At 39.7% G+C, this 25,531-nt stretch overlaps 6 protein-coding genes across 6 annotated transcripts; 3 read left to right on the top strand and 3 right to left on the bottom strand.

The window, feature by feature from the left end:
- Positions 1-5: 5 nt before the first annotated feature.
- Positions 6-1,817, top strand: BDR25DRAFT_396312 (uncharacterized protein). Its single transcript, XM_033698421.1, has 2 exons — positions 6-647; positions 697-1,817. Exons 1-2 carry the CDS (start codon positions 469-471, stop codon positions 1,691-1,693), a joined length of 1,176 nt encoding a protein of 391 aa, XP_033542169.1. The 5' UTR covers positions 6-468; the 3' UTR covers positions 1,694-1,817.
- Positions 1,818-1,844: 27 nt separating this feature from the next.
- On the bottom strand, positions 1,845-2,903 carry BDR25DRAFT_270498 (ribosomal protein L14b/L23e). The gene is made up of 5 exons (XM_033687212.1): positions 2,815-2,903; positions 2,688-2,738; positions 2,336-2,582; positions 2,162-2,239; positions 1,845-2,109 (listed from the first exon to the last, which is right to left on the bottom strand). Exons 1-5 carry the CDS (start codon positions 2,826-2,828, stop codon positions 2,077-2,079), a joined length of 423 nt encoding a protein of 140 aa, XP_033542168.1. The 5' UTR covers positions 2,829-2,903; the 3' UTR covers positions 1,845-2,076.
- Positions 2,904-3,761: 858 nt separating this feature from the next.
- On the top strand, positions 3,762-5,287 carry BDR25DRAFT_378978 (Di-copper centre-containing protein; the record flags this gene model as incomplete). The annotated part of the gene is made up of 3 exons (XM_033697585.1): positions 3,762-4,150; positions 4,204-4,651; positions 4,774-5,287. The coding sequence occupies 3 exons, from the start codon at positions 3,762-3,764 to the stop codon at positions 5,254-5,256; spliced, it is 1,320 nt and encodes a 439-aa protein (XP_033542167.1). The 3' UTR covers positions 5,257-5,287.
- A 5,053-nt stretch (positions 5,288-10,340) lies between these two features.
- Positions 10,341-10,591, bottom strand: BDR25DRAFT_360683 (uncharacterized protein; the record flags this gene model as incomplete). The annotated part of the gene is made up of 2 exons (XM_033696288.1): positions 10,341-10,389; positions 10,434-10,591. The coding sequence occupies 2 exons, from the start codon at positions 10,589-10,591 to the stop codon at positions 10,341-10,343; spliced, it is 207 nt and encodes a 68-aa protein (XP_033542166.1).
- Positions 10,592-20,773: 10,182 nt separating this feature from the next.
- Positions 20,774-24,048, bottom strand: BDR25DRAFT_360681 (uncharacterized protein; the record flags this gene model as incomplete). The annotated part of the gene is made up of 22 exons (XM_033696287.1): positions 20,774-20,870; positions 20,967-21,104; positions 21,146-21,231; positions 21,264-21,314; positions 21,344-21,366; positions 21,503-21,560; positions 21,597-21,683; positions 21,765-21,837; positions 21,897-22,073; positions 22,113-22,262; positions 22,319-22,366; positions 22,393-22,547; positions 22,592-22,621; positions 22,660-22,938; positions 22,978-23,107; positions 23,152-23,188; positions 23,218-23,323; positions 23,374-23,526; positions 23,617-23,654; positions 23,689-23,773; positions 23,825-23,884; positions 23,950-24,048. The coding sequence occupies 22 exons, from the start codon at positions 24,046-24,048 to the stop codon at positions 20,774-20,776; spliced, it is 2,160 nt and encodes a 719-aa protein (XP_033542165.1).
- BDR25DRAFT_337065 (uncharacterized protein) lies at positions 23,966-25,348 on the top strand. The gene is made up of 3 exons (XM_033693159.1): positions 23,966-24,172; positions 24,222-24,373; positions 24,457-25,348. The coding sequence occupies exons 1-3, from the start codon at positions 24,109-24,111 to the stop codon at positions 25,126-25,128; spliced, it is 888 nt and encodes a 295-aa protein (XP_033542164.1). The 5' UTR covers positions 23,966-24,108; the 3' UTR covers positions 25,129-25,348.
- Positions 25,349-25,531: the final 183 nt, after the last annotated feature.

Raw genomic sequence — 25,531 nt, 5'->3', positions numbered from 1 at the left:
CCAAGCCCTTTCCAAGAGATTCAGCCACCCCGGCTTCTATCACGGGCCTAGCGCCAAGCCCGCCCCCGAAACAAGCACGCCTCCAAATTGCCATCTTCCAAACCTCATCTGCGCCATCAGTCGAGCATCAAACTAATGCCACCAACCACTTCCCAGCGCTTCGCGAAGTCGGGTCTGATGAAAAACGGTAAGCCTTCGGAAAGTATCCACGGAAATATCTTGGCTGTTTAGCCTTTGTGAACCAATGTTTGATCTCCAATAATGGATATGGAGTTGCCAGGATGGGGTGATGCAGTCGTCCTGATGTACATCTCTTCTCCACCTCTCATCACTGTCTTCTCTACCTCCATCTCTTGTCCTTTCGTTGTCGTTGTCCGTGTCGTGTTGATTTTTTCGTGCATCTTCGGCCGGTCCGCAATTCACTTCTTGTCCCATAATTTCTACTGCTAGCCACAAGCTCTTTTCATCATGTATATATTGCCCTTGGTTTCTCTCTTTGCGGTTGCACTCGCTTTCCCCCAGAGGCGGAAGGGGAATGGAGGGGGCGCCCAGAGGGCTACGGCCCAGCAACAAGCAGCACAGATTCCTGGAGGAATTTCCAAGGCCACAGATGGCTCAACTATTGTTGATGACACCGTCAACGTGAAGTATGAAGTTTGTATGATCCATGTACCTACCTCATCTAACACTATCAAGTGGTCTCCCAATCCGCTTCAAGGTCTCCGCCCCAGCAGACCAATTCCTCACAACAACCGGTGTAACCGGCGCTGCCGCAACTTCCCCCAACGGTACCATGGGCGTCAATGTCCTCCTCCACGGTGACGGCGGACAATCCTTCTTCGACTTCCCCAACCAGGCTGTGCAAGCCAACACAATGGGTGTCGCCCTCCTCGCCCCAGACCCAAACCTCTTCTGGGGCGGCGGATCCGGCCTTCAACGCACAGACGGCGTCGCCCACGCCCAAGCCGTCAACGACTTTGTCCAGCAGATGCTCCCGCAAATGGTTGCCTTTGACAACAGCAAGGTCTTCTTCACAGGCGTGTCCGGCGGTTCGCTCTTGATGTCCGGATTCTTCATCCCCGCTCAAATGCAGAACTTCGCAAACTCTGGTGTGATGTTAAATTGCGGGGGTATGCCGCCTCAAGTCAATGTTGTGGACCCTGCTGCGGTAGCCAACACTACAATTCATTTCCAATCAACCCAGAGCGAATTGAAGTTGTTGCAGGGCAGTATCCCACAGGCTGTGACCGCGTATGAGCAAATTGCGTCTCAGCAAGGCCTCAACACCGACCAAATCAATGCCCTGCAAACCGTCGACAACAGCCCCACAGGAGGACACTGCGAATTTGACGGCAAGGATTTCGTCTCTGGTGTACAGGTCATGGCGAATGCTTATTCAAATGTGATCCAGGCTGGCGGTGATGGCAATGTGCAAGGCCTTGGTGCTCCGAGCAACGGGCAAGTGAAGACAGGTGTAGTTGGAAATGAGCAGTTGAAGTTTGTTGGCGGGCAGAAGAGATGGGTTGTTCCGAGTGACAAGAGATGGGTGGTGCCGAACGACAAGTGGGTTGTCCCCAGTGATAAGTGGGTTGTCCCGAATGACAAGTGGGTTGTTCCAAATGATAAGTGGGTTGTGCCAAACGATAAATGGGTGGTACCAAGCGATAAATGGGTTGTTACTGAAGACCCTTGAATGAGAGGTTGTAAGGTTAGGGTAGATTGAGCGATATGACAGAGGTGGGGGCGGGAGAGATGATAAACGCAGGATTACTATCTCCACGAACCACGAATGCAATGAATATTGATCAGATACAAGGACAAGGGCCATCTGCAACGTCCTCGGTCTTTTCTTGACTATTCATTGATCTTACTTGCAGATTTTAAGAACGCTGTGCTTGTCTAACTTTGAGTTGTTCACTGAATAATCATCCATGGAAAACCTAGTTTTCTGGTTTTGTGACGGATCTTCCATTGCTATCTAGGCGCAATGAGGACTTCGACCCTCCACCCCATCAATGCATTTCGCCGTTTCCGATGGACCCAGAAATGTGGAAGAAGAGCAAGAAAATAAACATCTCACATCACGACGCCCGAGTTGCTGGCAATACGCTGCGGAAGATGATTAGCGCATTAACTATCACAAGGACATGGTAGAACATACTGGCCACAGCTCAGCTGCTTCCTTTCCGACCGGTCCAGTGATAGCAGAGCCCTTCATTTCACCCTTAGGGTTAACAATCTGCATGTCCGCGTTAGCTAAAGTTGTCAAATTGTCTAATCGCCCTTCCAGCACTCCGCGCCTCCTTCGTTCGTAGTTGGTGAATAATTGACTCACCACACCAGCATTGTCCTCAAAGTATAGGTATACGCCATCAGCCCTCCTCCACGGCTTGCTCTGTCGCACAACGACCGCGGGCATGACCTTCTTCCTGAGCTCAGGCTTTCCCTTCTTCACGGTTGCCATGACCATATCGCCGACGCCGGCAGCGGGAAGACGATTCAGACGCGCGCCGATGCCCTTGACCGAAATGATGTAGAGATTGCGGGCGCCGGAGTTGTCACAGCAGTTCATGACGGCTCCGCTGTTTACCAATTAGCCAAAGTCCTTGTCTTTCCCACACTCTCTGTAGCGCTTTCGAACGCAGAGTATTGACGCGAGGGCGAAAATCGAATGGTTTCGAACGTACACAGGCAGACCGAGCGTCATCTTCAGCTTGTTGCCGGAGGCACCACCTCGACTATTTCAAAGTATTAGCACATGTCCCACAACCTCGTGTAAAGTCTTGTAGTTTTTTAGAAGCTTAGTCGACGTACCCTCGCTTGGACATTGTGACTGATTAGTTCGCGGGAAGTTCGTGGGTGGTAAAGGGTGCGTAGTCGCAGTTGTCGTGGGCGGGACGAAGTTCGAAAATGGATGCCAAATTGGCGTTGTGGGCCGGGGTTTCGCTTGAATAAAATTCCGGAATGTGCTAGGCTTAGTTAGGAGTAGCGCAGAGGTGATTCGCGAATATCCCAGAGCCAGTTACCATCAACATCAATCCATCAATGCCCAGTTGAGGAAACCTTCATTTGCCCATCTGCACCTAGGTTAGCTCAAAGAGACTTTTTAGTTGCTCTCTATACCTGTTCATCTGTATCAATGAATCCCGCATCCGTGATACTACTACTTTCGTCAACCACCATCGACTTCCCTTATCATACTTTGGGATATGTCGACGAACAAGAGTCTACACGTCTGTGTCCTCTGTAGGACGCGTAATTCGCATCTTTTGGGCGGGCGATCGCAATAGAAGCCGTTTCTGCCAAGGATTCTAGCCCCTACTCATCATGCTTGAAATTCTGGCGCCTTCTACAATCCTTTTCCTCCTCGTGCTTCATTAGTATTTGTGAAATTGGTAGTACAACTGACTCAGTCCGAAATTCAGAAGAGTTGTGCTTCAGTATGTCATTCCAGTTTTACTTCCTCGGCCTGATCAAATAGTAGCCGCGCCTTTTACATACAGTCCGTGCCTTAGCAGACTGCTTGCTTTCTCGGCCCCTCCTTCCGAAAGGGTCTGCTTAACAACCGAGTGGGAGGTCTCGATCGACGGCAAGGGTGAATATGAAAGGAAGTGAACTAAGCAACGCCAAGATCAGAGTCCAATCCCCTGTATCCAATCCAACCTTCTGCAACCACACCACCTCCTTCCGGCCTCGAACCCGGTTCCTCTCTTCCATTCACATTCACTGTCTCCAGTGTTGTATGACAGCCATTCTCTGCAATGAAGTTCAAGTTTCCCGTCCACCTCCTCCTCATGAAGCTCATCCCAGCTAGTGTTGCTGTTCACCAGGTCAAGAACTATCACGTCAGCACCTTAGCTGAGGCCTCCCCCGTATTAAGTTTCGCTGGGCCCTCCGCAATCAAAGTGCCATTCACCTCTTACATAGATCAGAAGAGGATCTTTGATAGGCCAGGGAATAGTGCAACTCCCAGTGAAGCTTCATCTAGCACTCAACTTGTACCGTCCGAGCAAACCACATCTTCTACCAGCAAACCAAACGTCATCCCCTTCGCCGACCTTAACAAGCGGTACCAACAGTATATATCTGGAACCCTTGCCAACTCCTCTCGAAAATGCTCTGCTAAAAATGTTCGGCACCGTCGCTCATGGTGTGTACTCCTCAGCTATCCCGTTTCATTATATGGTGCTAAAATGACCCCAGGGCCAAGCTTAGTGATGACGATCGCAAGTCTTACCTCAATTCAGTTCACTGCTTGCATAATGGCATTAGCAGCAAGTTCACTCAGGTTCCTGGTGCTAAGTTCCGCGCGGACGATTTGACAACGCATCATATTATATCAGGTGGCATATACGTGTTCACTGGATTCATGCTTCCATTCCACCGCTGGATGATCCAGGTCTACGAGGACATGCTCCGGGACGAATGCGACTACAAAGGTGCCATCCCGTTCTGGGATTTCAGTGAACACACTGGTGACATTACTAAAGACCCGATCTTCTCCGGCAATTCCACATCAATGGGGGGCAATGGTGCTCCAGTACCACGAGGTCATGGGTGGGTTGAGTTGGACTACTTGAGCGGGAAAAAATCCGTGCCACCCGGGTCAGGCGGGAGTTGTTTGTTCAACCCGCCCTTCCGGACAATAACAGTATGTTGCCTTCACTCTCATATTTGCTTTGCGCAGCGCTAATTTGGCTTCTGGCTCGCCTTGGTTACCCCTTGACTTACGATTTAGATACTAACAAAACCACCCTGTACCCCCTCCCCAAGTACGAGGGCGGAGTGACCTCTTGGGATGCGATTAGTTTCCGAGATCGTTGTCTCACTCGAGATCTCAACACTTGGGCTGGTCAGCTTCTTAACATTGCCCACGTGGAATATGACCTCTCCTGCACTAACATCGGCTGCCTCCAGGAGCGACTAAACGGGGCACAGCCAGGGTATCCCTACCTACTCAACTTGATGAATTCGGTTCGATTCTCTGTCGGAGGACTCCAACTTGATCCATTCGCTGCTCCTACCGATCCAATCTACTACCTCGCGGCCGCCAACATCGATCGTCTGTGGGCCATTTGGCAGGCCCAGGAACCCAATGTGAGGGTCAATCAGACAGGAGGAACCCACAGACCAATGGGCATGGGAGGGGCGGTTAAGCCATCGGACATTATGATCATGTTAACACCAGGAACCCTTCGTCCTGTTAGTGATTTCAGCTCTACGATAGATGGCACATTGTGCTACTGCTATGAGTAGAGTCTGTCAGTTTCGCCTTCTTTCTCTTTAACACACATTTAGCATAGTCGAGGTCTGCGATCTCCAAAATCATTTCAAGTACGTGGCTCTCATTGGACGTCAAATTGATGTCGTCATGCCGAAATCCCTCACTTGGGCTCAACCAGCATGATAAGTGACATACCAGTTCTTCCAGTGTGTGCTCAACTCAGTAATATGTGATCAAATGCCCCCGAAAAAAAGGAAACTTCCGTCTCATTCTTTAAATGCACAGTCATTAACGTAGAACCCTGGAATGCAAAAGGGACTGTCGAAATTCTGCATGACTGAATCACCAAGGATCACTTCTCATACTCTGAGCCGCCGAGCTTGCCTTCCACCGTCACTAAAGCTCCCGAGCCTACCCGGACCTGCCCGAGGCCTTACCTCACCGCCAAAAGCCGCTGTTGACTGTTGCCTAGCCATATCCCCGGATCCACAAGCCCCTCGTCACATGCCTCCTGGCTCAAGCACCTCCCTCTGATAATCCCCCCTTCGCCGCATCAGTTTCTGTTTCTTTTTCTTCTTTCTTGTCTGAGTGCAAGTTTGTCTCCACCACCCCCAGAGTTGAGAAGCATCTGCTAACACGTTCATAGGGGCTTTAAGCGTGCCGGTGAGGATTTGTCCGAGACCGCCTGCTTGCTAGTTGAAAACTACAGCTATGACTGCTTCAGTTGGCCTTCGGGTTGGTTGGGAATCTTTATAACTATAATAAATCTGCCTGGGTGCAACTCAATGCTTTTTCATTTCTTTTCATTGTAGCTTACGCCTCTGGCTGTGAAGGCAAGGAAGAGACATCTTGAGACAGAGGGTGAGGCAGGGATTGCACTAAGTGTTCTCTCTGTCTTGGTCACTTCCCACGTCATCGCGGTGCTTTGGGAGTCATTGTGTGTCCACTGTGCAGCGTTATTGGTCTTTTTTCTTGAGGCAGGCCCGACCGCGACGCAGGAGCTACGTGGGAGTGGGCGTAAGCGTCGCGTAAAGCTGCGACGGACTAGAGCCGCTCAATTAAGGAGATATCATATAGTCAGTAGATGCATTTACTTCTGTGTTCAACGCTCTCTTCCCCTTTTCGGTGCCTTCCTTGCGCAGGTAGAGACGGCCGCCAGAACCTCAAATACCTTGGCCAAGCACCATGAAGGTGGCAACAACGAGACGGCACCACCGCATCTTCTTTGAAAACTTGTTTCCATGGAATCTTGGTTGGGTCGTGTAGGTATGACCACGCTCGTTTGGAGATGACGCAACGTTCACTTTCCGGGCTACTGCGTATCAAGTCGACGTCGGCGGCCACGACTAAAGGGGAGGCCCGCAAAGCAAAGTGCAATGGCAACCCCCTCTACTATTTTGATACAATGACATCCTTATGACCAGACAGCATCGCCTTGTGCAATCGATGCCCCCATGAGAGGACTGAGGTCCTCCAATACCTCCTCGGATTGCCTTTCCACCGCGCCTCCCCGAACCACGCCCTTCGCAGACTCTACATATACGTGCGCATATCCTTCCTCTTTTAGTGAATTCTTGCATTCTGAGCCGACTGCATCATATGTTAGTCTATCATTGTGCTAGTTCCTTCCAAGCACATGATTCGACAAGAATTCTAGGGATTGCGGTTCCACAGAGACCCCCTTCTTCTCATAAAAGCAAAAGACCAGATAGAGCAGGAGGAATGGAAGGGAAACTTCTGGTATTGAGTTGGAGTATACTTAAGATTGCGTTGAGCAAGATATCAGCAGCAGTACTACAGGCTTAGAGTATGGGAGATGATAATAGAAGAGAGGTTAAGGTGAGCCACTTCTAGACTCAGACATAAAATGTGTGGACTCTCTAATGATGATTTTAGTGGACCTAATTCAGGTTCTCAAGTTTGTAGCACTAAAATTCCGCTGTTACCGCTTTCGTCTCCCGCATTGGAAGAATGACCCGAGACCTAATCCTATCAAGCCCCTCAGGTATGGTGGCTAATCAGTAATGTCTGATGTTGCTCAGAAATACAATTCGGCAGAGCGTTCAGAAGGACCAAGGCACAGGCGCAAAATACCACTACAAACATCATGACTTTTGTTTTGCTACCCACATCACTGAATTGCGGGTTTCACCCTCGAATATTTGCCATCGCTCCGAAGAACAATAATCGTTTCGCTGTTCGCGGTTCCTTCGACCGAGAATTGAGTTTCGAGAGGAAAGTGCAAAACTGTCGACGAGGACATACAATATTATAAGAAACAGCCCGAACATAGGGTAGGGGAAGCACTGGCAATACTTGTTTTCTACGACAAAGAAAGAAAGACTATCAATCGCTTCCTTCCACAATAGTGTCTCCCCCTTTCAACTCACGAAGACCATGCATCGCGACATTTACCCAGCCGTCGACCTAAAATCTCCATCTCTGAGCGCATCAGGGAAAGTTGTTTCAATCGTTGGTGCTGCCGGATGTCTTGGTTATATATGTGCTCCTCCGCCACTTTCCGCCTTCTGCTGCGACACTTCGGAGAGATGGATCTAGGCTATTGCAAAGGCTCGGTCTGCTGCTAGTGCCAAAAACATCATTCCCGTCGGTCGTAACTCAAAAAAGCTCCATGAAATGGCAACTGAGCTTGCCGTCCCCAACCTTGCTACTCGGGGAGATATCACCTCGAAGTCCGATGTTGTATCCATATTCTTCTAACGGTGCTGCAGCATTCACTGTTCCCGGTTTCTCTCCTCATGGCTCTGCATAGCTTACCGTGATCAGGTTCAGTGCAAAAGCAGACCTAGGTGAGTCGCTTGTGCCCCTCAATACATAGTATCACAAGGCCCTAATCTGATCATAGAATGTCCAAATCTCTGGTACTTTTCTATCCACCCGGGTATAGTTGAAGCCGAGAATGGGCGAGGTTTCACTGTCCATATGTTCACTCCCTTCGCTAAAGATAAAGCTGCTCTCACTGGGGGCGTAACCCTCTGGCTTCAGAAACCGGAAGCCAACTTCTTGCGTGGTGGTTACATAAGTGTTAATTAGGATTTTGACGAGATGCAGAAACATAAGGAGGATATTGTGGAAGGAAAGTTGGTAAAGGTGGGGGTTGTGGGGGCGTAGGTGAGGACATCCTTAGGCAAAGTAAGCAGTTGATAGACTGGGAATTTCATACAATCTCTTGGCTTGATTTATATGTAGCAATCAATTCTACGTACTGTATGGTTTGGTTTGAGGTTTGGATCATGTGCTTCTGGGGATGACTGTCACCGCAAAATCCTCCAGTTTGTGCGGTCAATCACGCTCAAACAACAAAAACGAAGATGAGACAACAGTCACCCCTCCCTGCTTTACCCGACGCTCTACCTCTTCACCTAAAGAAACTTCATATGAATTAATGGCCTATATAAACCAAATATTTTCGAGTTTCATTTGTACCGTGCGACCATTTGTCAATCCCATTTCTTACCTTTTACCAGAAGTGGCAGATGTTGGCGCGCAAAACGGTACTATATTAAATCTTTGGAAATATCATGTATTCAATCCGTACCTTTTGCTTTTTTGTTGTTCTTTTTTATTTCTCTTTTCATCGCTCTTTTTATGACTCTTTTCAGGTTTTTATTGGTTGTGATTTCTAGTGTTTATATGTTTAAAGATGATATTTTGCACTATTAGGGAAGATGATTAACAGTACCTCGTCTAATAGATTGAACATGCACTTCGGTAGAAGGGTCGAATGTCCCGTGTGCAAGTCCCCGAAAGCTATCTATTCTAACGAACACGTAGGACATGTAAAAACATCGTTGCAGCCGTTTACAAAACCACTATTCCGAAATCGGCTCTCAATTAAACAATCTCAGAACATCAAGGAAAGGATCGTTTGTAAACCAACTCTCCGACGTCTAAACCACACCCCACTCTTCATCCTACCTAGATAGCCGGGCTTGACATCCCATATCCCCACGCTCAGCTTAAGCCATTCCAGTAAGTGGACCTGCCGCTTGATGTGTTAACGTTAGGCAACCCCAGCTGATATAGATGGGATTCATCTTCTGGAGAATGCAATCGTTCTACCGAAACCTTGAGCAATGTCATCTGAGTGAGTTTATTGAACGACGACATATCATTACTTCAGAGGTATTCGAACGAGATTTGTATATGAGCCATATAGGTAGAACTAGATTCAGCGCCTGTAATTTCTGTACTGAAGGGAGTGCTTTAACTAGACGGGCGAAACTCTCTCAGCAATTGAACCCGTGGTCACGGGAGCTCTTGGACGTAATCAGGCTTCGAAAATCTTAAATAGGCAGTTTGGAAATCGTCCCCCAATGCTCTTACCATGGATTGTGACCTTCAGAATAGAACCGAATGGTAATCAGCGCATCGTTGAACGCCTTTGCAACCAGTTTCCCGTGGATATCAGAGAATCAGATCTCATTCTCGCCGTAGAATACCTTAGCAGCTTCGCCATTGGCGGGATTGTAAGTTCGTATTAAGGCTATGGCAGGGAGCTGCTCCTTCATCTAGTTCCCGAGTTGCGAGTGGCTGGCTGCTCTGACTATCTAGTCATGTTCAATATTCCCTGTTTTATCCCATAGAGCGATAGGCTCAGGAATTGCAAGGACGAGGCAAAATATTTTGACTGGAAGCTCGGTTGGGAGATTAAAGAATCGAAATGGTGTCTCGGTCTAGAAGTGTTTCTTAGTTCATATACTCCGCGATGTTCTCGAGCATGGTGACTTACAAAATCCCGGGCATCCTTCTTCTGGCCGTAGAGTTTATAGAGCTGCTGGCAGGGGCGGAGTTCTCGGTGTATAGGATATGGGGTTTTGATAGGTGCGATTCAGGAGCTTGACCATTGCCGCCACCTCCCGGCCCGAGGCCGCATTTTTTGCTAGGCGCAGCTCTTGTGGCGGGAGAAGTTCATGTTGCTCTCCTTCATGAGGGAGGAAGGTTTTTACTTACTCCAAAGCCATCTCATCTCCGTACACACGGGTTATAGCTATAGTGTTGCAGGAGGGGGACGTCTGCGGAGGAAACTTTTATAGGCCTCCAGACACTGCAATAGGGCCATGGAATTCCCGTAACTGGGATGACCTCTCGTCATTTAGCAATCTTTTGCTGGAAACCTCTCGGTTATCTCTCCTGCATCTGGACTCGATGACATAGCGTTTATATTTAGATCCTTTCACCATATGACTATATGAATTTCCAATAGGTCTTTACGTAGTCGCAGACATAACCAGCGTTCCCAACCGTACGTACTACGACTCGTAGATACGTGAACGTAGCAGTCACGTGAGCCGTTGAAACGTAGGAGGAGTGTGAGCTGTAACGTACGTAGGAGCCAGCTCCCATTACAGACTGTAATACGTCTTAGAGAGACAATATTTCCTAGTAATATAAGGTCTTATTAGATAGCTATAAAGACGCGTTAGAAGAGTGTTTAAAGTTATATTTTTAGAGTAATAATTAAGTAAAAACTCTGCAGTTTGTACAACAATTAAGGAGCTAGCAGAGAAGGGGATTAAGGCGTAGAATTCTATAATTTTAGTTAAGAATTATAATTACTTATAGACTTACTTATTATAAGCTAGATATCCTAGTTCCTTTAGTGTAGCAGGTGTATAGCCTTATTCTAAGGATTTTTTTAAGCTAGCTTTTTTTACTAAACTAGAGTTGCTTATTACACTAGTTCTTATTAACTTGCCTAATTAAGGTCTTTGTTATTAGAGTCCTTAGTTTTCTTTTATAATAGTACGCTATCTAATAGTCTTTTAGCCCTTATAAAGGAGTACCTAGACAACCTTACTCTTAATAATAAAGTATTATTTACTATTAAGTAGGACAATATCTAGATAAGAAATAAAAAGTTAAGGCTAAAAAAGCTTAGATACTAAGTAAAGCATAAAAGCTAATTATATAGTAATTATTAGTTATTCTAGATATAGCTTTATAAAGCTAATTTAGTGTATAACAACAAAAAAGACGCCTTTAGGATAAAGTTATAGCTCTGTAAAAGGTGCTACGCTAAGGGTAATTACAAAGAGGTAAAGAAAGTTAATAGTTACACTTATATTATCTACTACCTTAAAAAAGAGCACTAGATAGATGTTAGTAAAAAAAGTAAAAGCGCTCTTTTACTTAATAGGCTAAGAATTCTTTTAAGTCTATTTAAAGCAGCTTATAAAGTTATAGGCTTGTTGTTGAATAGGCTCTGACAGCTAGCTGCTTATAGTATGAGCACTTAAGTAGCAAGAGTAAGAGTGGTGTACAGTGTGCACAGCATATAAGGTAAGTAAGGTAAGGGCAATATATTTTTAGTTCTATTACTCTTGTCTTTCCTCTATATAGAGAAAAAGGGGGATATCTAAATGTTTGCGCATAGAGGTTTGCGCATAAGCATTATGTAACATAGATATGTGATCCTGCTTATGCGCAATTATTTATATCTAGACTATAACGCTGCTGCTGTGTATAGACACTAGTAACTTTTCTTTTTATCTAAAAAGTTACTTTTTATACATGTTACTTCTCTTTTATTTGTGTAGGTCTATCTAATTACATTTTACTTTTACTTTACTTTATTTATTAAAACTTGCCTTAGTAATGCTATATATTAAAATAAGCTAGTTACACTATGTAAATAGCTTTATAAATAGTGTAAAGTGTTTTAGGCTATTATTATTTAGCCTTTATGCGCTTGCCTTGTAAGTAATTTAGTAGTGTATAAACTATTTTATGTAAGGTTTTATGCTAGAATAGTGTAGAATCTTTGCGTAGGCAGGTGTGTAAAAAGGTGTATATAATAAAGTCTTTTTTTTTTCTTTACTTTCTTTTCTTTATTCTTTGCTTTTTAAGCTTTACTATACTATTCCCTAGCTCTTTTTTTTTTTTATATAGTGCTAACAGTAACAGATACTCCTGCCTGCACACACACACACACACACACACACACACACACACACACACATATATATAGAGAGAGAGAGAGAGAGATGTCTCTCTAGCCTTTCTTCTCTACCTTTAGCGCTGTTAGTGCAGGCGTTTTTAACGTCCTTGTGCAGTCTAGCAGCCTAGGGCGTATTTATATTACTTTTTTAACTAGTTTTACTACTAATTAGTAGTTTATTTAGTGTTTTAGCATAAATATATAAATTCTTTAGCTTTTTTACTTCCTTTTTATATAAAATGCTAATTATAGATAAGCTAAAAAGTAGCATGTAGTAGCTTTACTATTTTATAATATTAATATTATCTTGCCTACTAGCACTAATCTGCAGCTGTAAGCAGTAAAGGTTGTGTGTTATAAAAAGTACTTTTATGTAGTTTTAGTCTAAAGTTATAGTTAGGTCTTAGCAACTTTATGTGCTTATTATTATAGTAGCACTACTAGTGCTTTTTTTTTTATTAAGTGTTATATGTTAGCTAACTTCTAGGCTAATGCCTACGCCTTATGTGTATAGTAGAGCTGTGGTCTGCATTATAACTACTATATATAAGGGGTGGTGGCTTTTTCTTTTTTTATATACTAGATAAATAGACTATCTTTTTTATATATCCTTCTTTTCTAATCTTATAATAAGAAAAATAAGTGCGTATAATAAAAAAAATAAAAAATATAAGCTTTATATAAAGGTGTTATTAGTCTAGTTAGTTTAAGGCATCTTTGCGCACAGGATCTAGCTAGTCCACAGATGCTTCTATCTAGACAGAGAGGTAGTTAGTTAAGACTAATAATTAAAAAGCCTAGTTTAGTGTTTTCTTTATATATACATTTACTAAGTTATTTTTACTATTAATTTACTTTATCTTAGTAATTTTTCTTTTTTTATATAATTTATAGAGTAACATAATGTTAATTATAAATTACTTTTTACTAGTAGTGCCTAGCTTAATAAGGTAATTATATAAAAACCTTAAATTTATATAAATTACTACTAGAATTAGTAGTAGTTTAAGTGTTTATATAATTTACTATAAAGTTGTACTAAAAGTAATTATATTATTAAACCTTCTAACTATTTTATATAGTTTACTAGTAAAAACACTCCTAGTTACTCTTTTACACTTAGTAGAATTTTAGTATATAATATTGCCTAGTATTTTAAAGTAGTTGCTTTACTTTATATAGTTCTTATTACTTAATATAATTAAGAATTCTAGCTATAAGCTAAAGTTTTTATTATTAGTAAATAATTTATTTATAAAGATAAACAGCTTTACATAATTAAGCTATAATAGTAGAAAAGTAAAACTATACTTACTATTATTTATCTACTATTAGATTTATGTGTTAAGTGTGTTAATATTATTATACAAAGGGTCTATAGTTTATGTAGTAATAAAAAGGTTAAATGCTACCTCTAGTTAATATATAAATGCAATGTATGCCTTTTTTACATATTACTTAACATATTATTATGCAGCATCTTTGTTTTTTAGGTTAATTATATAAAAGTAGCTTACTTATCTCTTCTAAGTAAAAACTACTATATTATGTGTAAGTTTAATTTTTTTGCTATTAAACTTAATAAGCTGCTTTTTTACTAAGATAGTTTTACCTTTTATATAAAACTTTACTTTTTATAGTTTTTTTTTTTTTTTACATAAAATTTTTTATTATAATGCTTAAAGTGTTATTTATTTATAAGCTAGTAATACTAAAGGTGTGCTCTTTTTTATTAGTAATTAAAAAGTAAGAGTTATATAAAGAGATATGCATGTGCAGCTTTTTTTTATAGTAGTTATAGTATGTCTTAAACTAATACAGTCCTAATTTAGTAGCTTTATATAAGGGTTATACAACCTAGAGTATTATATTTAGTAGAAAGCTTTAGCGCATTTTCTTTAGTAGCTTTATGTACAGCGTGCGCATAAGCTTATTTATTAATTAGATGTATACTTATGTAATATTACATAGTTTAAAATGCATTTTATATATAGCTCTTAGGCTTACTTTTATAGCTAAGAGTAGTCTCTAGCTTATCCTCTAGATAGTTAGTAACTAGATAAAGATTTCTCTCTTCTTTTTATCTAAGTAGCTAGTAAACACTAGGTAGGATTTCTTATATAGTTAAGTTGTTTTACCTTTTACTTTTTATATAAAGTAAAGGTTAAAAATCTAACTTTTATACTTTATTAAGTTATACACTATAACTTTAAAAGTGCTGTTAGTAATTAAAGTGTTTATCTCTATGTAGTCTAATTCCTTAAATAGTTTTTTAGGTGTAGTAATTACACTGTCTATATAAAGCTTAATAGATAAGGCCTAATTATCTTTTTTCTTCTAGGTTAGAAATACCTAGTCTAGACTTTATACAGGTTTTCTTTACTTTTTACTTCTTTTAGTATTTATATCTTCTCTTTGCACTAGTGCAGCATTACTATCTTAAGAGGCTTAGTCTGTAGTAGGCTCTAGTTCTGCCTTTATAATATTTTTATAAGGCTGTTTTTTTTTTCTTTTCTTTAGAAGATCTTTTTATATAGAGATTAGTTTATCTAGGTTATTTATTATAGGTAAGTTGTCTTTTTTTTTTCTTTATAGTATAGTTTAACCTGTGTATATTAGAGCTTTAGTAAGCTATTTTTTTTTAATAATAATATCTCTCTTTTTAATGCTCTTAATCTTATATAGGCTAGTCTAGCCTTTCTTTTTTCTCTATGCTATAATCTTTAAGCTAAGGGGGAAGTTAAGAACTTTATGCGTTATAAGGCTATTATAAGTGTTAATTATATAATTAATATTTACTTTTATATAGTCTTTTTAAAGTATCTTTATTACCTTTTATACAGCGCTTGCTTATGTAATAATGTTTAGTAATAGTAGAAAGTCTAAGTTAATTCTTAGGTATGCTCTAAAGACTAGCAGCGTAGGTACTAGACTGTGTAGGCTAGCTATGTTGTTTAGAGCTTTAACTACTATCTGCAAGATAGCTTTATTATTTGTACAGTTACCTAGCTTAGTCTTTAGGATGTTAAACACTTGTTAGAGAGGTGTATGTGCGCGCTTAACCTTTTTAACTGCTTAATGTGCTTTTATAGGCATTTGCTTACATGTAGCTTTTATAATTTTTATATAAGCTTAAAAATCTTTTAAAGTAAAGTTTATACTAAAGTTATGCATAATATAGTCTAAAGGTTCTTAATAGGTGTTAATCTAGCATTTGCATAGTACATCCTAGGTATCTTGTGCAGACATAGATTTTAGAAATATAGCAGCCTAAAATAATGTGTTTACATTAATAATATATAAGACATCTTTATTATTAATTTATATAATATTAATAATAACTTTATAGTTAAAGTAGGTGTTATTTTTAATTATAAACTTAAATTTTTATAGGGCCTAGTTATATAATTAGTAAAGGTAGCAGAACTTCTTAATCTCTTCTAGCACTGCAGCATTAATGTTGTAGCTAGCGCTAGTTAGCATCTTCTAGAGTCTCTCTATGCAGGGGTGTCTAAATTAGTAGTAGAGGTAGTAGAGTTTTAATTTAGTAAAAAAAGACATAAATTCTTTTTTACTAATATTAAAAAAAAAGTGTTTTTATTTTTATATAATAAAAATAGTAGTTTTGTTTTTATATATAATAACATTTAAAATATTATTAAAGTATGCCCTAAGTTAGTTAGCATCTGCTAGTAATAGTAAAAATAGTGTTAAAGTCTCTAAAATATAGTATGTAACTAGACTAATTAAGTTCTAGATTTATACAGTACTAATTAATCTTTTTAGTGTCTAGCCTTTAAAGCTAATATCTATTTAGCTAAGTGTTTAATTAATTTCTATACATAAGTTTTCTTATATGTACGCCTTAAGTTAAGACTTACTAATAGTAGAGATTTTTACTACACTTATGTCCTATAGTTTACTTTAGTATACTATATAGTATTAGTTATTAAGAATAAACTACTTAGTATATTCTCTAGGTTTAATGCTATAGATGTCCTCTCCTGTTGCATAGTGTAGATAAGTAGTAGAGGTAAAGTAGTTAATAGCTTTCTTAGCATTCTTACTCTTTTATTTTATTTTTTTTACATTATGTAAATTATTCTTTTTCTTAGGGTAACCTTTAAAGTCTTAAATATATAAGGTAATAGCTTTATATAATAAAGTCTTATTATAGAAATTTTTATATAAAGCAACATACTAGTTCTTTACTTATGTATAGTTATTATAAAAGTAGTTTAATAACTAATATTCTTTTTTATAGTAGATAAAGCACTTTTTTATCTATATATAGTTATCTCTAGATTATAGCCTAAACCTAGATAAAAATCTTCTATGTTGTTCTTTTCTATGCATAGAGAAGTTTTTTTTTTATTATGTAGACTCTTATTATGCAGAGTTATATTAGTAGTTTATGTAGTATACATTAAGTAGTTTCTAGAGGTATTAGTTTACTTTTTAGTTTATAGTAACTTAAAGTAATGCTTATAAGTTACTAAATAAGGCTTTACATAAAAGCTTAATAGTAAATATAGTATGTTTTAGTTTTAGTTATCCTTAACAGGCTTATATAACAGTAGTGTGCAGTAAAACATTTTTTTAGAATTTTATTTTTAGTGCTTTTTATATAAGTGTAAGCTTGTTAATTATTATTTTAAGAGCTTTATATAAACTTTTATTAAAGTTTTTTTATTAGCATTATGTAAAAGTTATTATTATCTAGTCTGTCTAGTACTAGCTATAGTTTACATTAGTGTTAAAGTAACTGCTTAAAGTGTTATACAAATGCTTTTAGTTATATCTAGGGCTTATGTTATGTATATAGTACATATTTACCTAACTTTTTAGAATATCTAGAAAGATGTCTATGTACTAAGTTTTCTAGATATTTAGCTATTAATATAGATTAATAAAAATTCTTATTTTATTTATAAAAATGTTATATAGTTAACTTATATAGTTATTATTTTTTTTATGCTTTTTAGAATTATATAATTTTATTTACTAGAAGTTTTTCTTTAGCAGTTTCCCTTTAGAGTAGAAGTTTATATAGGCTGTAATGTAGTATAGATTGTGCAGGTGGTATTAGTGGTGCATACACTACTGCAGGCGGTGGTGTGTACAATTAAGGGTGTGGAGCAGGCGTTAGGTAGGGTGGCATGTATTGTTTATACAGTAATTAGTGTAGTGCTAGCTAAGGTGTAAGAGCAGGTAATACTAGTACATTTAGTGTTAATAGTAGCATTGTGTTTAGTCTGCTTCTGTGTAGAGCCTTATATAGTAATAAAGGTTATGTATAAAGCCTTTTTAGTGTAATTACTTTTTTTATGCTATATTATACAGCTTCTAGGCTTAGGTACCTTTAGTGCCTAGCTATAGTGTAATTTCTTTATTCTCTAGCACTTATATAAGCTCCCTTTTAAACGCGCAGCTAAGTGCTAAGAAGTTTTATAGTGTTTATTTTTTAAAATTCTTTATGTACATACTTAGAAAAGTAGCGCCTTTTTAAGTTATTATGTGTAAATTAGTAATTATATAACTTATGTATAATTAAGTCTACAGGCTTGTTAGAGCCTTTAATATGTTAATTTTATTATTCTAGTACTCTAGGCTAGTCTTATTCTATAGTGTTGCCTCTAATATCCTTATATCCTTTATAAGTTATTTATATAATAGAAATTATTTCTTATTTTTTTTATTATTATGTAAAGTTATTAGTTGCTAATAAAATTTTATTATAATAGTATAGTTAATTACTTTTCTAGTAGATTGCACAGGTACTGCTATTGTCTAGCTGCTAGGTTGTGTAGCTTTAATAGCTTTAGTGTGCGCCTTACACTATCTCCTTCTTACTTTGTATAGTAGCAGAGCTTGCTGTATAATATAAAGAATTAATGTGCTATTATCTAGCTACTAAGTTATGCAGCTTTAGTAGCTTTAGTGTGCGTCTTACACTATTTTCTCTTTACTTTATATAGTAGCAGAGCTTGCTGTATAATACAAAGGATTAATCTGCTATTTTAAGAAATAAGTAACTAAATAAAGTACTTTATAAGGTGTAAGTACTTTACTATTACTCTTTTTAAAAGATAAGTAATAAAATAAAGTACTTTATAAAGTGTAAGTACTTTATTATTACTTTTACTAATTTATAGTTAATTAAATTAACTACTAATTAGTGTTAAATAGGCTCTAATAGCTAGCTGCTTATAGTATAAGCACTTAAGTAGCAAAAGTAAGAGTGGTGTACAGTGTGCACAGTGTATAAGGTAAGTAAGGTAAAAGTAACATGTTTTTAGTTCTATTGCTCTTGTCTTTCCTCTGTATAGAGGAAAAGGGGGATATCTAGATGTTCGCGCACAGAGGTTCGCGCACGAGCATCATGTGACATAGATACGTGATCCTGCTCGTGCGCGATCGTTTGTATCCAGACTATGACGCTGCTGCTGCGTACAGACATTGTTATATATTATCTTTTATAGTGTTTAGTAGAAGAAAGCTTTATAAGTAGCAGTTATTAACTAAGTAATACTTTATAATATTTTCTTTTATATAGCATTATTAGCAGAACTTTAAAGCATTATTACTTAAAATAAAGCTAATTTTCTTACTGCCCTCCTAGCGTCTAACACTACATATTTGTCCTACGTGCAGTAGGGATATACGCGGCGGAAGTAGGAGATTTAAATAATGCTAAGAATAGCCTAAAGTAAAATTATGTTAAGTGTTAATATATAAACTTTTTTAAACTACCTCTTTTTCTTAGGTATAGTGTTGCACTTTATTAGTAGGTGTACTTTAGCTTATTAGTTTAGTGTTTTAGCATTTTTTATTAAACTAAACACTAACTAATAATACTACATAGATGTTAACTACTAACACTATAACATCCTAATTAGCTTCTACAACTTGTATAGTAACTATACTAGAGTAAATTAAGCGCTAGAGATTATTAAAGTTATTAATAACTTTAAAATTATATTAAAATTTTATTATTTAGTAGCTAATAATATGTTAAATAATAATAATAAGACTATCTCTGCCTTTACTTAACATCTTAATATGCCCTTTACCTCTAAGCACTGTATACACTGCGCTGGCTATACAATCTAGCTAGTAGTAAAAGCAGTTATCTATAGTAAAGAGATAAGTGCTTTTAAAGTAGAGCTTACTTAAGCAGCTTTTTAGAAATAATTTAACCTTTATTACTACTATAAAGTTATTAGAAAACTTTATAATTTTATAAACATAGTGCTAGCATTATATAAATAATAAAAAGCCTTTATAACTTTTTAGGCTGCTTTTAACAACAATAACTTTTTCTAGAGCTTTAGGACGCTTAATCTTATACAAGACAGTAGTGTACACTAGTACAGCGTTTATTTTATGCTCCTCTGCTGTTTTAAGCTTAAGGACACTATTACTAAGTTTATACATAAGTAAAGAAGCACTAATAATAACTTTATAAACTCTACTATCTCTAGTAACTTTACTCTTACTAAGGTTATTACTAAAGATAAAAAAAAAGGTTAATTACTTTTATAAGTTTTTTAAAGTTTTTTACTTTATAATAAAATGCTTTAAAGGCAACAGCTTCTATAGCTCTCTTTAAATGTCTATTATTAACTTATAACACCTTTATACTAAGCTTTTATGTATAGGTAATAAACTTAAGGGTAAAAGTAATAATTACTACTTTAAATCTAGTGTAGCATTTAGCATAGAAAAGTTACTTATATACTAGAAAAAGTTTATTATTAAGCTACTTATATCTTATTACTGTGTAGTAATAATCTTAAACTTTTAACTTTATCTTATTTAGTTTAAGGACTACTAAAGAAAGCACTTTATATAGCATAAAAAAGCTAAGGCTTTAATAAAGGCTATTTTTTAAAAGTATGTTAATGTAGAGGCTAAGGCTAAAGCTAATAATAATAATGTTACCTAAAAGCCTACACAACGCAAGTTACCTAGTAGCAACTATTATAATAAGAGCTTTAAAAGGACTTTTTTTATTAACATAAGCCTTCTTACTAGCAGCTGCTTATATAAAAAGCAGTAGAAAACAACAGAGTTGCAGTAGTACTATAACAGCTACTATAAAGATGTTACTATAGCTAATAATAACAGCTCTTTATTTACTAACTTTTTTACTTAGTAGAAATAAGTTAGATAACTTTTTTACTTTACACTATATAAAATTACTTTTAACTTCTTATTTATTTCTTTTATAAGCTATAATTATAAGAGGTTCTTTTTTAGGGGTAAAAGAACTGTTACTTATAACAGAAATAAGCTTTTTAGCTTAATAATTAAGGCTTTTTAACTGCAGAAAAACTAGCTTTAGCAGAGTTATATTTATAGTAAAATAGGGGACTTAGTAGACTGTATACGCTGTAACGTCTTGTAAGCTGTTAAAATGTAGGAGGATTGTAAGCTGTAACAGTTACGCCTTATAAGTAGATTTAAATTCTCTCTTTACATTAAAACGTACTAACAAACTGAGAAGTTACAGCCTAAAAAACGGCGAGTTGAAACGTATTACGTACGGTTAGGAACGCTGGTGACATAACTTTATTCTCACATAACTAGAGAATCCAAATGCAAGAGTGATAGAGCATCATAAAAGGGATGAAGAGGGAACAATTAATGAAAAACGTTAGATGTGATTCAGTATGAAACCAACTTTGCAAAGATGCGTTTTTCATCGTTCAAATAACTTAATAGACGCTCCAGACAGAGTGATTGATCCTATTTTGTCTACCTCATACTCTTAATCACTGCTTACTCTCATCAGTTCCCTCGGGCTCGGGCCGTAGGCCCCAGCACTTAGAAGAACTCAAACCCTCCACAAATGGGAGGAAATTACAGGCATCGTCTGAGAGTACTTCTAGCCAGTGGTAACTCTCCCTGTTGGGTCTGGAGCAGTGAGGAGGCCATCTGACCCTCAGATTGATCACCGAGAGACATACGGGAAGGACCAGGCAGTGGCAATGACTCTCAAACGTTCACGGCCATGCGTAGATCTTGAGTTTCGGGCGTCCGACTACACGGTGGAGCAATAGGCGTAAGTCGAACCTGTGTGAGCTGAATGACTGAGTCGTTGTGAACGAGAGGCCTGCTTGTCTCCTACGCCTGCCTTAGAGTAATATTGGAACAGAGTCGATGTCAATACAGCTCTCTCATGCGGCAAAAACTGTATGCTAGCGCCCCTTTCTCTAGAATCTAGTCTTCAAGTCTTAGGATTAGCGCTCATACGATCCCTCTCTTATTTTTTAATCCTTTTACTAATTTAACAATAGCAGGTAGCTTCTAACCTTTCCGCAATGCAAACTGCGCTGGTGGAGTCTCAGCCAAGTAGAAAGAGGTCACCTGCTATCTGACTAATAGAGACTATGTTCTCGATTAAACCTGAGTGAGGTAGTTGAAGCTAGCGTTGAGGATGTGATTAGATGCGCATTGGTAGCTTGTATGTTTCGCTCTAGTATATTGGAAGTACTACATTTAGGGGATCAAAGAAAGAACAACTTACAAAATGAATAGGCGAATTAGCTAAGCGTTGGTTGTCAGTGTTGCAACAACGGGGTCATGGAACGAATGAAGGGGAAGAATGAGGTTGGCGAGGAAGGGAAAGTTGACGCGAGTATTCATACTGAAAGGTGCACAGCTGTTACAGAGAGCTATCAATACTTATATGAATAGGACATGGACAAATGCGTTTCTAGACTAGTCGTTTTGCCACTGTTCACTATTATTGTGCTTAATGTCACAAATCTAGATACCAGCATACGTTTTTGTTGCGCCGAAATTAGTGTCGTAGTACCCGGCACGCTACATTCACATAAATTTGGGTAGAATTTGATGAAGCGGGAGTTGTTTCCCGAGTCACTGCAGCTAGCAATCTAAGTTGTGCAATTGCATAGTGACTGTAACCCTTCCGTGCATAGAAAGAATGCATGAAGCTGCTCAGAAGGAGGGCAAGGCGCGGGGCAAATGAACTGCGGGTATGTTGACTTGAAGGGAAGATGAATCATGCCGACGTTAAGTATCTCTTCAGATAAACAGGAATCATGATTGCTGAGCTAGGTAAACCTTTTAGTAGAAGGTTGAAAGCTCAAATATCTCTACTCTACGGATTAGTCCTACAAGTCTGAGCAAGGACTGAACTGAACCGAGTGTAGCTGGTCAGCAGCTCTCCCCGCATAACTTAGAAAAATGGGCGCTGTGCTCAATGGCTTCTTTGTCGTTGGTCTTCCGAAGGTTCCAAATTTCTCTCAGTTCATTCGCCGTCCCTGCAATCTCTGGACGTAAGCTGCTCTCGGAAGAGGCTCCGTAGACGTAACGTCGAAAGGCAGTGGTGCCCTGTTCGTGCGGATGATGCCAGATAGCTTCTCTGATCTAAATACTTCGCTCGAGTCGTTAATTCGTGACTGCCACTTGGTTGGGACAACACAGAGGGTCATGCTGTGGCAACTGGTGTGCAGATAATTTTGGGATGTATCAGCTCGATTGTAATAACACTAGATGTTTCCACAACTGGTATTTCAACCATCAAAATTCCAGAGCTCTTGTAGCTCGTATAACTATTCCCTTGCTTGCTCCCAAAGTTTCGAGCGTGGTCCAAGGGTTTGCTGCGGGGATGCGAAAGGAGGAAGGAGAATTCGCCCGACACGGGCCGGCCCAGAGGTGTTGGCCCATGGGAACGCCTTCCCCCCGCCCAGTTCTCCATCACGGCACTCCAAAACAACAAGGACTGTGCTGCGCTTGTGCTGCAGAGAAATCTGTTCTAAACGCTATGATGCAAGCGAAACTCCAACGCCGCCATGCCGCACACGTCGACATTCACAAATATCCGCCACGCTCTCCATGTCTTGCTACTCAGCCTCGCAACGTTCCGCAGATGGCATTCGATGAAGCGGCGTCTTTTGGTCCCGGAAGATAACGCAGTATGGCTGCTATGTCCTACGATTGCTGCTGTGCCTCTCCGAGATATTTGCCACAGCCTGTGTCCTTGTCAATCTCCGTTGCAGACCACGACTCTCGGCCAAGCGAAGAAAACATTGGAAGAGCACTCGCTGGTGTAGCAATGCGTCATTGAAGTTTGCTACATCGCCTATCGTACTGCGAAACCTCGGCGGCTCAATTCATGCGCATGGAAACACATAACTCTCCCAAAGTAATTGGGTACGAAGCCACTCATTTCGTACCCATATATCCCCTTTATGCAGGAAACCGCGACACACCGTCTGGAAATAATCAGCGAATAATGCGGCTCCGAAGAATCCTGAAGGCGCTGGGAGGCGTCATCCTCTCCCTCCGCATGCTTGGGTTTCCCCTGAATCTCGCATAGTTGCCCAATCAGGCAGGTTACTAGAACTACTTTCTCACGTGATTGCACAGCCTTCCCGCATTCTCAGCGTAGCTTACACACAAGGCCAATCAAGAATCTGTCAAGAGCCCTTTCAATATCTTAGTTGGATTAGTGTTCCACCGTTTCTCTTACTGTTTCTTCTTATATCTTGTGTGACAGAAGTCCTGTGAATGTGATCCTTATTGTTTTCAAGTTCAACCTGGTCTTTTTTTTCAAACTACCCCCCGCAAACAACCAATAAGTACATCTCGAGGAGGGACTAGGGTACCAGGTCACCGGGTCTCGCAACGGGTTGCATTTCCTTTGAGCCTTGGGAATTCCACAGGGTCTAGAGTCCGTGCACAGCAAGGCTGACGACGATCCATTTATCTATTAATTCCCCGGCTGTTTTACGGATGGGACTCCAGCACACTCTTTTAAATTCGCTTTCACTAGACCAGCAGGGTTTCTGTTCAGGACGTTACTAACTCCAGAACTCTTTGACTGCGTCATCCACTCCTTTGACAACTCTTTAGATTTATTTCTTCCTTTACTCGCTGCCCACTTGCGACTATGAAGCTCCTTTCTATCCTCTCCATTGGGGTAGCAACCGTAGCGGCCGTTCCTAATGCTCCAGGTAAGTAGCTCACAAATACATTGATGCCAGTATGATTAATGTATCCAAGTTCTTCCTCGCGCCTCCAATTCGTCAAATGCGACTCCAAACTTTGGCTATGCGAAACTTTACAGACTTCAAGAAGCCTTCTACGAGAAATTTATGTATCCCAACAATGCGAAGGAAGCCGCGAGCATTAACTCGACCGCCTTTTCTGAAGATGTATGTCCTTAGCTTACGTTCACGCGCTCCTTCCCTACATGCTTGCTACTCCACAATTATTCAATCATGTCTAATCATTCCAGGTCCTTGGCCGCGTCTCTGATACTCGCGATTTTGTCGGCCGCGAACTTAACACTGAATACATCTTCGGCCTATTCATCCCCACAGACTCAATCTCCATCATCGGCCAACCCTACAGCTACGAAATCATGCAATTCACTGCGAACCAGAACATTGCATCCGCATCAACCCGCGTCAACTTCACATTCCCGTCTTTCGGAAACATCTCACTACCCGTGACTATCGATACCTGGATCACCTGGAACGAAGCTGAGGAAATCACTCAATATGACGTAACATTCCGGTGGTTCGCCTACCTCCTGCAAACCCTCCTCCTAGGTCTCGCTCCCGGAAATTCAACTCTAGCGATGGAGAGAGCGACAATGGCGCTCGCGTCCTCCGTCTGCAACGCGCATACTAGCTACTGTAATGGCACCAACGCGCAGTACGAGTCACGAGACGACTGCATGCAATTTCTTACTCAAGAAATCCGATTCGGCCAGGCTTTCGAACTTGGCATGAATACCCTCGGCTGCAGGAGTATCCACGAGATCATGCTCAAGTACCGTCCTGATGTACATTGTCCGCATATCGGCAAGAGTGGAGGCGGCATGTGTGATGATACGATGGGGTATGTGGAGAAGGTTACCGAAAACTTTTTTAAGAACTCACCGTGGGTTCCAACGATGCAGTAGGGTTGGATTGGATGGGGCGGTAGATGGCATTCTAGCGTTGGCGTTTTCTCTAGTCCTAAGAATCGATTTTTGGAGGGCGAAACGGGCTGTATTATAAGATTTAACGGACCCTGGGTAGCATTGGTGTTAATGGGAATTCGGATTGTATGGGTAGAACATCTCTCGACGGCTTGCAGAATAACCACGCCGGCCGAATGAATGAAATTGAACCGACATGGATAAAATATCTGCATAAATCTGACTTCATATTTAAACCGAACTAGTCACACTATTACGTTACTGTAGACTGCTTTGATTTTCGAACAAGCACTTTTCCTCCACACTTCCCCCAGAGCTGAGCACACCTTTCACTGAGACGAGATGTGGCTGTAAGACACAATACAACATTAGATATGTAAGCACA

This window comes from Lindgomyces ingoldianus (genome assembly GCF_010093535.1).
Source record: "Lindgomyces ingoldianus strain ATCC 200398 unplaced genomic scaffold BDR25scaffold_39, whole genome shotgun sequence".
NCBI classification, from domain to species: domain Eukaryota; kingdom Fungi; phylum Ascomycota; class Dothideomycetes; order Pleosporales; family Lindgomycetaceae; genus Lindgomyces; species Lindgomyces ingoldianus.
This window is presented reverse-complemented; position numbering and strand designations above follow the sequence as displayed.

Bases quoted from the DNA above. Each gene is read 5' to 3' on its own strand.
- BDR25DRAFT_337065 (XM_033693159.1), top strand. From the start codon at position 24,109: ATGAAGCTCCTTTCTATCCTCTCCATTGGGGTAGCAACCGTAGCGGCC. The intron at 24,173-24,221 runs GTAAGTAGCTCA...AATGTATCCAAG, and splicing joins GGCCGTTCCTAATGCTCCAG to TTCTTCCTCGCGCCTCCAAT. The intron at 24,374-24,456 runs GTATGTCCTTAG...TAATCATTCCAG, and splicing joins CGACCGCCTTTTCTGAAGAT to GTCCTTGGCCGCGTCTCTGA.
- BDR25DRAFT_270498 (XM_033687212.1), bottom strand. The intron at 2,583-2,687 runs GTACGTTCGAAA...ATTGGTAAACAG, and splicing joins ATGACGCTCGGTCTGCCTGT to CGGAGCCGTCATGAACTGCT. The intron at 2,110-2,161 runs GTATGTTCTACC...CATCTTCCGCAG, and splicing joins AAGCAGCTGAGCTGTGGCCA to CGTATTGCCAGCAACTCGGG.
- BDR25DRAFT_396312 (XM_033698421.1), top strand. From the start codon at position 469: ATGTATATATTGCCCTTGGTTTCTCTCTTTGCGGTTGCACTCGCTTTC. The intron at 648-696 runs GTATGAAGTTTG...AACACTATCAAG, and splicing joins GATGACACCGTCAACGTGAA to TGGTCTCCCAATCCGCTTCA.